This window comes from Melanostigma gelatinosum (genome assembly GCF_949748355.1).
Source record: "Melanostigma gelatinosum genome assembly, chromosome: 19".
Lineage (NCBI taxonomy): Eukaryota > Metazoa > Chordata > Actinopteri > Perciformes > Zoarcidae > Melanostigma > Melanostigma gelatinosum.
The window spans coordinates 4,918,631-4,931,974 of record NC_136652.1 but is presented as its reverse complement, the minus strand read 5'-3'; the positions used below and the strand labels follow the sequence as shown (position 1 = coordinate 4,931,974).

General features: G+C 41.8%; 1 protein-coding gene across 1 annotated transcript in view; it reads right to left on the bottom strand.

The window, feature by feature from the left end:
- cnih3 (cornichon family AMPA receptor auxiliary protein 3) overlaps positions 1–13,344 on the bottom strand; it is a gene marked incomplete at both ends in the record, with an annotated part of 56,939 nt that overhangs the window by 39,799 nt on the left and 3,796 nt on the right. Inside the window, one exon of the mRNA XM_079290419.1 lies at positions 3,508–3,576. Coding sequence (XP_079146545.1) covers positions 3,508–3,576 — 69 coding nt within the window. The remainder of the gene's footprint in view (positions 1–3,507; positions 3,577–13,344) is intronic.

Here is a 13,344-nt window from a genome sequence, read left to right as displayed (position 1 = left end):
TGTGTTGGTCTATAAATGACGCACTACGGGCTTCATATCTGGTTACAGAATAGCGAGAAAGGAGCTACCGCACACAATCGCCGAAGACGTGAGCTTGCCAGCTGCCAGAGAGATGGTGGAATGTATGATTGGGGAGAAAGAAGCAAACAAGTTGGACATGATCCCGGTGTCCAACAACACTGTGTCGCTGCATCGATGCTTTGTCCGAAGACATCCTGGCTACATTAGTCGCTCATTAATTGTAAATGAAATGTGATAATCTGCCTCTGAGCCTGTGCGTGTGTGCTCGCATCCGTATTGCTCTTTAAAAGTGACGCCTTGTGTCACTGAAAGTTATTGAAACTTTGTTGCAGTGTTTCAGGGCGTTTTCACACCTTCAGTTCGTTTGCTTTGTTGCAGTTGCTCCTTTGTTCGGTTTGTGTTCACACTGCAACATTTAACAGCGGACTAAATCTTGTAAACAAATGCCACGCGCAAGCAAACTGTTCTCTCATTGGTCCGATTCTTATGCGGCTATGAAGGCTTAAAAGGCTCTGTTGCTTCTTTTTTTTAATTTTTATTAAGGGGGGGGGGGGGGGGGTGCGCGAACCCAGTCGGGATGTAGAAGGGGGTGCGCGGCCTAAAAAGTTTGGGAACCGCTGAACTACACAAAGAGAGACCTAACTTTGCCTCCTGAATAACTGGATGTTCCATTAGATATCGTTTTACACTTGTGTAACTACTTAACTGAAACTTTATCAGAAATGTCAGCAGTGGTTTAGTTATATTTCCTTACACTTGCAGTGAGGAGACGTTCTGTTCCACTTTGACCTCCAACTCCAATATCAGAAATTCAATGGATAAAAGTTATTATAAAGTAGGCTTCATGCAGGTATATGAGAGGTATATATTGAGTTTTCTATTTTATTACCCCAACCTATTGTAGCTTATTTTGCCTTTAGGTCAACCAGAACATTCACAAGATGTATAAAGTGGGAGATATTTTCTGTTACACCACAGCAATGAGCCCTTGAAAGACTGAATAAATGTGCATTTTCTTTCTGTTACTTCAAATTGTTTTGTGAAATGCAAGCAGTGAAAGAATTGTTCAACATTTTGGAAAAAACGCATATTTTCTGTTTACTGTTTTTAGAGAGAGTGAGATGATTACAGATGCCATGACGTGGTTGAGTCATGACGTGGTTAGCCTGGCTTAGCTAGCTGGCCTTGCTTTACACTCAAAGGTAAGACAACAACAACAAAACAACACCTTAATGCCTCTAAAGCTATTGACGCATATCTTATTATTTAGTCGACACACAAACAGCTTAAAAATGAGAACTTGTGGGTTTAGAGGAAGTCAAGTGCTACTCATCTTTGTGCTAAGCTAGGCTAACTGCATTGACATTAGCGATTTTTTTCATATCAATGTGTGACTCAAGTAACTTTAATATATCAAAGTACATTTTCATCAATGGCCATCAAAATAATTCTATCCATCAATTTTCATGAATCCACACACTTGCGGGAGCCCAGCCAAAAACTTTACCCGTCATCAAAACTTTAAGAGCAACAACAGCTTTGAGAATGTATTTAACTAATGTCTTTGAAAGATAAATCATGCATTTTGGGTCCACGTTTTCATCTGGAATCGGGCAGCAGTGAGAAACAGGAGTCAAAAGGGGAAAGAATGGGTTAAGGAAAGAGAAGAAAGAAAAATAAAGAGAAAATTAGATGGAACCTTTTGTACCCATTCCCCCGCTGGATTCCTTGATACGTTCTGAATTCCATAATGATATGCCAATATGACAAAAATATGAAAGATGTACTGAGTGGGGAAATCTGGTCCAATGTACTGTTTTCATTGTCTTGAAAAAGTCTTTCAAGCTGAAGAATTATTTTCATTTGCCTCTCAAGAAATCCTCATTCAACCGTCTGTCCGTGTCCATCTCTCCTCTTTCTCCCACTTTGCAATGTCCACCCCCCACCCCTGCTCATGTGAGGAAGTCAATACCCCAGAGAAGCCATACAGTCCAGAGCTCTTAAGTCAAAGTCACCTCCAAACTAAATGCTCGTGCTGTGCCGTACCGCCATGCATTATTAAGAGCCAACTGCGGTAGTAAAAGCCCAAAAGACTCGAGGGAAAGGGATTTAGAGGGCTGGAGCAAATCCTAAAACAACTTCACCGGGGGCGTCTTCCCCGTGCTGGGCAACGCCCTGAGTACTTTTTTTTTCTCCACAACTTCTCCTGATTGCTGCCGTGGCAATTTTGAGAAGTGATGAAGCAGAACATATTTGCCTGTTTCTTCACTGTGAGAATTTTTGAGAGGGACAAAGTAGTGAAAGGAAATGGGGGGGGAGGAAAACAAGCTGGCCAAGGCTAAAAGACACTCACAGTTTGTCAACGTACCGCTCACATTGGACTGGCATATATCATATATTGATGTTTATATATTAACATGTATAAATCCATTAATGCCGATCATCACAGTTTAAAGCACAGCATTCATTTCGCTATTCATCGTTAATATTCAGTGCACATCCAATTTGTTTAGCAGACAGCCTAGCAGAGTAGAGGGTGTATGTATAATCCAGTGTATTAACCTGTGAATTGACTATTGTTAAGAATTGGTATTCAGTAAGCCGAAATAAATAAATGTTCCCCATTTAAATAGCACCCTGGACACACAGAACCACCAACAGCCTAAATCCCTGCATTAACCTGAAAAAGCCTTTAAATAGGGATAAACTGAAGTGAACACTATGAGCTGTTGGCAGCCTGGTCTCCTCATGATAACGTTGCAATCCAACGAAACTGTATGACGCTTGGTGGGAAACGTATTTACTCCCACATGACGTTTGTTTTTCACATAGCACTAATACGTTTCTTTCGTGTTAAACTCAGTCAATGTATTTCAAACTTAAATAACGTAACAAACTTTTTTTCAGTCAAGCCATGATGTCTTTACTCAACATAACCAAGTAGTTTTGTTCGTTAATGTTGTGAATTGAAACATTACAAAACAAAAATGCATGTGTTTAAAACTGCGAAGAACCTATTTTTTTAAGAGACGAGCTTTAAGAATATATTTTTCTGGAACTGATTCTAGGAGTAAAGTTATGATGGTTGAGGTGGTTTGGTTTCAGGAGAACGTTAGAAATGGAATCTACAAATGGTTACCGGTCCCAAAGCCATCCATGTTTATCTTCGGATGTGGCTTGTAACTTTTATTTTATTCATATTTGGATTCAGAAATTTGTTCGTTAAACAGATGATCATTCGTACTTGATGGTTTGGCCCCAAGTCCAACGATAAGAGTCTGGTGTTGAGCCAGGAAGTGAGGAGAGGAGGGCGAACGGAACTGATATGTTGCCAACTGCTTGATTGAAAGTTAATGGAGAAAGAGAGGAGAGGAAAGTACAGGGAACAGAGCCAGGGAAAAGACAGAGTGAGAGATCATAAACGACGATGATGATGATGATAAAATAATATAAAGAAAATGTTTAGAGAAGGGAGAGAAAACCTACCGCATGGAGTGGATTGCCCTGATCGATCGGCACCTTGAAGTCAGTCTGGAGCTCATCGAAAGCCGTTATCTGAGAGGGAGAGAGGGAGAGAGGGAAAGACGTGAGCACTGTGTAATCAGTGATATATAGGCACAGCACAGAATGACATGTCTCACTCTCAAAGCACATCATCATCATCACCATCACCAGCCTCCTGTGTGTGTGTGTGTGTGTAATCCGGGAGAAGATCTGTTTCTCTCGAAACTTTTTCTCATATGTTTTCTTGTATGAGAACATATTTCTTTGGAGACCAGGCCGTTTTACCTGTATGTTGAATTTCACTGTACATTTTCTACCTTGATACATAACACGTGCGCCGTCCTGCTGCCGCTAATACTCAAGCCCCACAAAATATACAAGAGCCCTCAGCCAATGCCTCACTTACGCCGCCTTAGTAATGTTTGCGAAAAAATACAGTGCCCAACCGTTTTTGGTAACTTACTTTTTGTAAGTGTAATGAAATAGTTAAGGAGTCAACAGACATGCTAGCAGCTCTGTGAAGCTGCACTCCTCATGTTAACCATCTTGGTTTACCATGTTTACCATGAACCCATTTGATAGTTCACAGTAATTAACAGATGACTGTACAGTGACAAACCGATCAACCATGATATGATTATGATGTTTTAAATAATACTATATATTTGTGAACCATCACTGAATCTTTGGAACCAATGTGTTTTGGTTGGAGTAGAGAAGTCAGGACACACAGAGAGAGCGCTCACACAGGTTCTGGTCTTTTTGGGGGATTTGTTGACAATGCATGATCTATGATCCATGTTCCATGCGTGCATGTGGATTGTGGCGCTGGCACGTGTTTTGTGATCAGTAGATCTTATTTGTTGGCTGCAAAGCTAAAGTCTTTCTAGCAGCGGCTTGGAGCCCAAGACAAATCTCCCTGCAGGACGATAAAGTATAACTTAACTTATCTTAAGATGGCAGCCGTTTCCTTCAATGTTGTACAGACTGATCGATAGAGCATTCCAGTTCTTGTTATTTAACTGTAACAAGCTGTTGCCCTGTGCCTTCAGGTTCAACATATCTCAATTTGACTGCAGTGTTATAACCCCGTTAAAATGTTATAAAGGCCAAAAGTCAACATTTGTTGGCGTTTAGTCTTTCAAACAAGTTCGGTCTTTGTCAACAGTTTTCCGAAAGGAATGCACATAATATAGAATATTTGGAGAAATGTTGGAGCACTGCGGAACGTACAGCTCTGTGAGCGAGGGGCGTAAGGTCTAGCCGCACCACTCCGCTCACTTGCCCCGGTAACAGTATACCAGCAACGTCTGCTGAATAAACCAATCCACATGCTGCACTGTCAGGCAAAAAAACAGCCCATGACGTGGACATACGTAGCTGGAGATTTCTCTAAGTTGCTCTGTACCCACACCCTCCATTTCAGAATCAGCTCCTCACCCTCGTCATCATTAACATGATCCGCTCCAATTAAAATGTTGGTCGAAATCTGCCCAGAGGCACAACATTTCATGCAAGAGACTTCGAAATCACAAACTCTTGAATTGGCTGCCATTTGATCCTGCCGCCCACCCACTGCTGCATTGTGGGACAGCTCTAAGCAACAACAACGCCGAAGTAATGATACACAGTGGATAGAATACGCAACAGTTCCCTTGGTGTTGTAATGGAGGCAATTGCACTACAAAGACAGCTGTCATTGCTTGACTAGTTCGGCCTCAAGAGGGAAATGTTGTGCGTGTGTGTGTGAGACTGCACGAAGAGATACAAGTGTGTCAGTCAGTGCAGCCGCATATGAGCTACGCTGTGTGTCTCTAGTGTGTGTGCGCACCATGGAGGAACTGTACGATGTGAGAGCAGCATGAGTGTATCACTGTTATCCATGCATTGTGTGCTATGTGAGGAGGCAGTGATATGTGCGTTAGTACATGTGAATGTGTGCGTTAGCCCCAGTGTGGGGAATTAACATCAGAGAGACGGCAGAGGTTTGCACCAATCCCGGGTTATTTCCCTGGGCTCGCCCCCACACTGACAGGCAGCTCTTTACATGTTATTTCCCAATGGATCGTAACAGTGATCCTGGCTCATTGCCTCGCTCTGTTACAGTATGTTAGCCTCCCTCGGGCTGCTCCTCATGGGCGGCGGGAGTACGTACTCATGCACAGGAACACACTCCACAGAGACACACGCACATAGACGTGCAGTAGATATACTCCACCTATACATCCTTATGTGCACCCCATGAGAACAACATTATAGACTGGATGTCAAGGCTTAAAGGATCATTCAAATGAGTACGACTGCTGCTTTAGTCTTTTGTCTTGTTCAGTTCCCTCACTTACAGTATGACAGCGCTCAAAAGTAACCGTGTCTTCTCTGTATCGTAATTGCTGAGTAGGCATGGGACAAAAATATCATGTCACCATTATCCTGGTCCAAAAAAATGCAATTCCCATTTATCATCAAATAGGACACACCTTTTTAATGAAAAACTGAAATCAATCAATCTTGAATAAGGTAATTACAAATCACATGGTCCCTGTCTAAAGAAAGAATATAAAAAATAGCCATATTACATGGGTCTGTTCTTTCTTACATGATAATTATTGTTTTGTTTTCTCTATTTTTCACCCGTCTATTCACTCGTGACAATATTCACAATTACCCATGAAGTCACCACGACCAACCTATTGTGCATGCTATGAACGCTATTCGTGGTGATATCCTATATTGTCTTATCCCTACTGCTGAGCTGTGAAAACATGACAAAATTACAAAAATAAAGTTTGATGGTGCAATAAACAATGAGTGTTAAGACGATATGATAGGTTGTAACAGTTTATCCAGATAACATAAACTACCTCGTTCATTCATCAGCCCATCCCTTTTCCATCTCTTTTCCGGGACTCAATCGAACAGGCAGCAGATTAAGCGTGTTAGACCGAACATCCTTGGCCCTAGCCACATCCTCTAGCTCTTCCTGGGCCATCCTGGCATCCGTTTCTGGGCCAGAAGTGATACTTTACACCTCCACCCTTTTTCTGGGTCTACCCTGGGTTCTTGTCCCAGTTGTGCTCGTATTCAGAGTACCTCCAGGAGGTAACATAATCAGATGTCTGAACCGCCTCAACTGGTGAACTTGAGGAAGAAGAAACAGTGGTTGTACCCCTTGATCCTTCTGGATGTCTGAGGGGGAGCCCAGCCACCCCGCCAAGGAAACTCATTTCAGCCCCTTTTTATCTGTGATCTCATTCTTTCATTCCCAACCCAAAGCCACTGGCCATAGATAAGCGTTAGGATGTTCATTGACTTGTTCATTTGGAACTTCACCTGTAGGCCCTACTTCGAAGATTCACAACCCTATCAGAGGGGAGGGCTCAGAGCAACAGTAATCAAGGAACCTGTGAGGAGTGGAAACTACAGAATGAAACCAGCTTGCTTTCATTAAGTGGGCGCAAACATAATGTTGGTAATAATCTCTCATTGCACAGGAAAACAACAGTAAGTTCAATCACCAACATTTGGTTAAAAGTTTAACCAGGAAGTCGGTACCTTTTGTTTTAGCAATGAGACCCTGTTCCCAAATATCAGCAACCAGTTCAATGTTTTTATTACCAACTGATGGCTAAAATGACGAAAATAAAATCTTTCCTAAAACAGAATTCCATCCTGTTTATATTTGGCAGTTAAGTCAGTCATGATCAGAAGCAATATTTTGCTGACCAGGAGCCCAAAACTCAAATCTGTGACATGCTCAGAGGGTGATTCCTGCTGCAGATCTGCTGGCAATGACCCATGGGTTCTGTTTTTGCAAATCCAGTTCTATTTTGATGTGGCAGTTCCTTTTAACAGACTGCTTCAAAATCAAGGTTGGCTGGAAGCAACAGCAAACCAACTGGCACCCTTTGCACCTCGCTTGGAATGCCAAATTCAGCATAAACTGTGTGTTTTAATGCAGACTGTGGCTGCTGGAGGACTGACACCTTGCTGTGTGTGTGTGTGTGTCTGTCTGTAAGGCAAAGAGAGGTGGATGTAGCATAATGAGTTGGGTTTCAGTGTGTTGATGTGAATATGCGCTCTTTGTCACCGTCTTTTAGTCAGTTGAAGCTATGACCAACCAAAAACATGCTTTTCCCTCCATGCAGCCTTCAAGACATTCATATGGAAAATAACCAGATTAAAAACAACAGCAGCAATCAGAGGAACCTACACTCTAATGTGAAAGACTACAAGGTCCACTTCAATTATTTAAAATCTTGTTTCAATTATTCATTGCTATTCTGAACCCACTCACCATGGGTTGATTTTCGGAACAACCATTCCTCATCAACCTCTTATACACAATTTAGAACGCGATAAAGCCGGCGCCAAAACACTAAGCCTAATATATACAGGCAGACGAAGGATGTGAACAATGTGTCACAGTTCAGCTCCACACCCTCCTCACTCTTCTTGTCAGTCACTCCCTCCTCATCAGTCTAAACGCCCTTCACCTGTTCACTCACCTGCCTCTGATCAGTAATCAAGCCCCTATATAGACTCCTGCCTCCCAGACACATTTGCCAAATTGTTCTTCGGTTTTCAATGCCAGACTCTCCAGCACGCTCCCACGGATTAATCGCCTGTTACCGGCCCTGCCTGCCCCAGTTCTACCTGCCTTGCCTGACTCCCGGTAAACCCACCAGCCTTCTGATCCTGACTCTGATTAACTCTGCCTGCTGTATCTGGAAGTTTGTAATAAAGCCAAAGATCCCTGGAATCTTGTGTTGCATTTGGCTCCATATACAACCGGTTACACAATGCTGGACTTGATGCAATCTCTCGGTTTCACTGCATTAACCAAACAACAATTAAATAATAAGAATTTTTTATAACCAATATTTAACAGTTTAAAACGAACCGCGGGCGATCGTTGGTTGCATGATCCTGTTTAAATTGATCTGAAATAAAAACCATGGCAGCATTCAGTCATTATTTGCATTGGAAAGCTTGGGCGTCTGTCTTTTGTGTCATCACGTCGTATGCTCGCGATGATACTTACGTTTCTACATTTAAACATCTTTTAGATCAATATGTTTAGTAAAATCTTATTTACAAAAACAATTAAAAAAATGTTTTGATCAATTATGATTCTTGGACTTTCATAACCTTTGAGCTTAGGTTGTAGGCTACAGATTTTAGCGATATGAGGCATTTAAAGAAATGGCATAACATAAGCAAAAATAGAAATGGGGTGAATAATCATATGTTGGGGACACACACAAAATCGGCTATAGTTTGGATACCTTACAGACAAATCCACACGCAAGGATTCCCGCTCAGGTAAGGATTGCCTGCTTCAGATATCGTATTTTAAGAACAGCTCAAGGGAAACCTCAGTTTCTAGGAACAGTTCCATTGTTGCTCACCTTTTTAGTTTTTAAACACTGCGTGTACTAAACTCCTCTGTCGCTGCATTTTATTATCCGTTTCATCCATTGAAGACGTTATGAGAACCAAAATATCTCCTCTACTGCATACTACCCAGAGATCACTGGCTGTCCATGTGCTGAGAATTGGCTTGTTTTAATCGCTAACATGCTCCAGTCAGTGTCGGCCTGTATCTGTGCTGAACACCTTGGCAGGGGGAGACAGTTGGCGAGGGCACTTTCCCTGATGCTAATAAACACTGCTGGCACAGTTAACCCCTTCCTTCACTGTGCCGCGATCAAATGAATCAAATCTCTTCCTCACAGACTATTCTGTTCGCACAATTCCGCTGTCAGGACTTCCTGCGAGGCACCAATGCCAGATGATAAGCACATGTGCTGCCACACTGATGTTAAATATTTGACAGAATATCAACTGAGCATCAAAACACATATATTCCAAAAACATTATGCTGCAGCGACATTACAGCAGGACAGAATTATCCCTCGCAGGAGTGACATTACCATGGAAACATTGATTCCAGCCTCAGAGGCAATGTTGTGACGGTCACCAAAGGCCAGTGTGCAGCATTTCAGGGGATCGATTTGCAGAAATGGAACACAATATTCATAACTATGTTTTCATTGGTGCATAATCTGCTGAAACTAAGAATCGTTGTGTTTTCGTTGGCGTAGAATGGGCCCTTTATACCTACATAGTTCATTTGGAGAGTTCTTGACATGGTGTACAGAGTGATCATTTCAATTCAAAGTGTTTTATGAATGTAATATGTATTGATCCATTAACTCACACTAAACTATTAAACAGACAAACAATGGATACATGAAGTGAATAAATGAGGAAGATGAATTCAGATGACATGACTGTTTGAATCAGTGACTCATATCATTGATTAATGTTAGACAATTAAATTTGTCCGTTGACATTTTTCAATTCAGTTAAGCAGCTGAGAGTTAATCAAGCACCAGGAAAGATTGTGAAAACAATCTAATTTAAGGGAGATTTACTCTCTTAAGACTACTTTCGGGCTAAAGCTTATTGATCTATTTATTAATTTCTGGATTAGTCTGGCATCTAGTATCTGACAATTTATTTAGGTTCAGTAACATCAATGGCCGCAATTTCTCTTCGGGCATCTCGTTGGGTTGACAGCAGTTTATTTGGATTGTACTCTTCCATCTCTCTTCCTCTAAACCAGGGGTCTCAAACTCCCGGCCCGCGACGTCATTGTATGTGGCCGCGAATCCGCCAGCAAAAAAAATATAAATTTTTATTTTTATTTTTTTTATAAAGTTAGACTTGACAATAAAAATATCCCCATAGTCGAAATTATGAGATAGAAAGTCATAACTATGATAGAAAGTCATAACTATGAGATAGAAAGTCAAAATGATGAGATACTTAAACACACGGGCACAGAAGCAGCTCTTTGGCTGGTCACTTGACATGGAAATGTATTGTGAGTATATTGAAGACTACTTTAAACGTTGCTTTAAAAACACATGAAATACTTCATGATTGTGCAAATGCACCCTTGAAAGGATTTTAAGCTTTGAACAAAGTTAATGCAATAACTTGTGTTTGTTTGTCTTTGATATTTTCAATAATAGTTTGCATGTCCATTGCATGTCTATTCATACCTTGGTATCATGACTATGTATGTATGAACATACAAGGTAGTAATGTTTACACGTGTAAATCGAAGAATAAATGCTTTCACAACTTAGATCTATTTATTCCTGTTTATTTACAGCGACCTGCTTATGATCGGTGCTGCTATTCCTTTGGCCCTACTGTCAGTGAGACAGTTATCCACAACCGTATATGAAAAGGAGACTATGGATTCCTCCAGCAGTCTTTACATGGAAGTAACATCAATGCAAATCCAGTTGATTCTAAATCCATGAATCCTCAAAGACTTTACATTGTCAATTGTGATCACTTGGCCCAGAAACCAAACATACCCACAAAGAAAAAGCTGGAATAGTGATTTGTCTGATGTTGCAAGCGATGTGAAGCGCTAGTGAGGTGACAATTGATGTAAGAAGAGGGAAAAGGAGGGATAACGACGATTTATCGCACAATCCTAGTGTGTGCGTCGTGCCGCGGAGAACAACAGAAAACAGTGGAGTCAGAATGATGGATGAGGAGCCAGCAGGGGTTATGAACATGTGGATCGATGCAGAGCCAACCCTGCTATACGCTGAACGCCACCTCTATTACAGCCGCCGGTGCCTGGTGCCAGAAAGCCCTGTTGACTGTTTGCGTCATTGTGATTACGATCGATTTGTATCACCTATGCTTTAAGTTGATATCTTTCACTTTATATTCTCGAGTTTTCTCTTATGCTGACACTGTGCGTTAAGGTACTCAGAATTAAGCTTTTGGGCCTTTATTCAACATCACTACCCCTTTCCCTCATATCGTTCCTGTCCTTTTTAATTTAACATTTAACAGACAATATGGCATTTTCAAAGCCAGAGAGGCAGTTTTTCCAAAGTAATGCCAGATGTAAGAAGTACTCTTTCATTCAATCGGAACGCAAAGCAAACGTTACGCTGGGCCCGACTACACACAAAAGCAATGCAAAGATGTAAAGCATACCCTGCTTTGTGGTCTATCTGACTCTAAATGGACCATCATTTACTAAATGAACATCATGCTGTATTAAAGAATACTTGAAACTAGAGATTGTGACCATAAACTCATGTTTACAATGTTTACTGAGGGAATAAATCAAGAGAGAAGTAGAGTCAATTTCTCATAGACTTTTATACAACCAGAGGAGTCTCTCCCTAATGGCCATTAGAGAGAATACAAGTTTAAGGCACTCCTGCATTGGCTTCACTTTTCAGACCCGGAGGTTGCCGCCTGTCTGACACACTATATAATTATCTCCTTTGAATTCCCTCTTTAGTGTTTAGTAATTATTGAATGAGTGAATTATTTTTGGATACAGCCAGAAACAGTAACAAGAACAAGTGGACAGCTCAAAGTACTTCATCTTTATTTCACTGCTGTTATTAAGACATGAATTATCCAGATGGAGATAGTACAAACTTAGAGTGCCCTCCCCACATGAAAAGCATTACTCGCTGTGACTGAAGTGGTCTGTTCTCCTGTCTCCAGTTCATTATTTCACTCTTGATCCATCTATTTTTGCGTTCGCATCCCATGCTGTCAACCTTATCTCCTAGAAAAGCCTGATCCACCTCAGGTTGTTTCTCTCACCCTAGCAGGAAACTTCAGCCTCTCCACACACAACTTTAATTTTCCTTTTATCAGTCCTGTCGTCCTTTGATCTCGTCTCCATCTCTATTGCTGCCCAGCTCTGCATTTTCCTTCCTTTTCATGTCTAATCATCATTTTGTATTCTAATCCAGCAGTCCAATCTGCCCTGGTCTGAACTCTCAATAAGCAAAATCTGTAGTCTCTCTGGTCCTTCCCCCCTTTTCCTCTCCATCATCCCAAAACTTCTGCTGCAGCAGACACTGCCTCGTCCCCCTTACATCTATTTCCCTGTGACTTTGACTTGGATCAGTCGATCCCCAGCAGACCTCCACAGTAGATGTCTGAGGCGTTGCAGATCCTGAGAACAAGCTGCGGCCTCAGGGCACGCTGAGGAAAGTAGCACAGAGCGTGTTTGGCTCAATACCTCTCTTGGTTTCAATCTTTCTTCCACACTATCACATCTGTGTCTGAAGCCCAATCAACCGTTTGAAATCTGATCCCTCACACTTCATCTCTCTTCTAAATGCATTGCTTCAAGGTCTTTCTCCACTGTCCCACACCCTCCCTCCTGCACACAGCAACCCATGCTCCATCACCGGGACACCATGGCGACAGTAACAGTCGAGGGACAGTGACGGTTGTTGAGCGTGAATGATTAATCGCACGACACCTCTGTTGAACCCGGCAATGCCCTGTACATGTCAAAATCTCAGTCTGATGCAAAGTCGTGCTCGGCGACGGAAGCGACGCTTGCCGAGCCGCTCCCCGAATCCATCCTGAACCGTGAGTGAAACTCTCATGTGGGATGTCGCCTCAGCTCTTGCTTTGTGAGTTCATTCTTTGTGGATAAAGGGAACACAGGTAGAAGGGAGAAGGTGAAGAGAAAAGAGGAATAACAGCATTCCTCCCTCGCTGGGGCCATACTGAGGATTCAATTGGCCTCTGTTGCCTTAAAGTGACAATTGGCAAAGGTGGAGGAAGTATTCAAATCATTTACTCAATGATAGGGTTCTTCATTTTCTTCAATATATTTTTTGTTATATTTGGTAGAATTCTCTTTCCATCGTGACGGCAATCAATGATTCAAATGCTCTGACAAAACAAAGAAACAAATCTGGTACTTCTGGCTGTCGCAGGACTGCAATAAGCCCGTCCAAG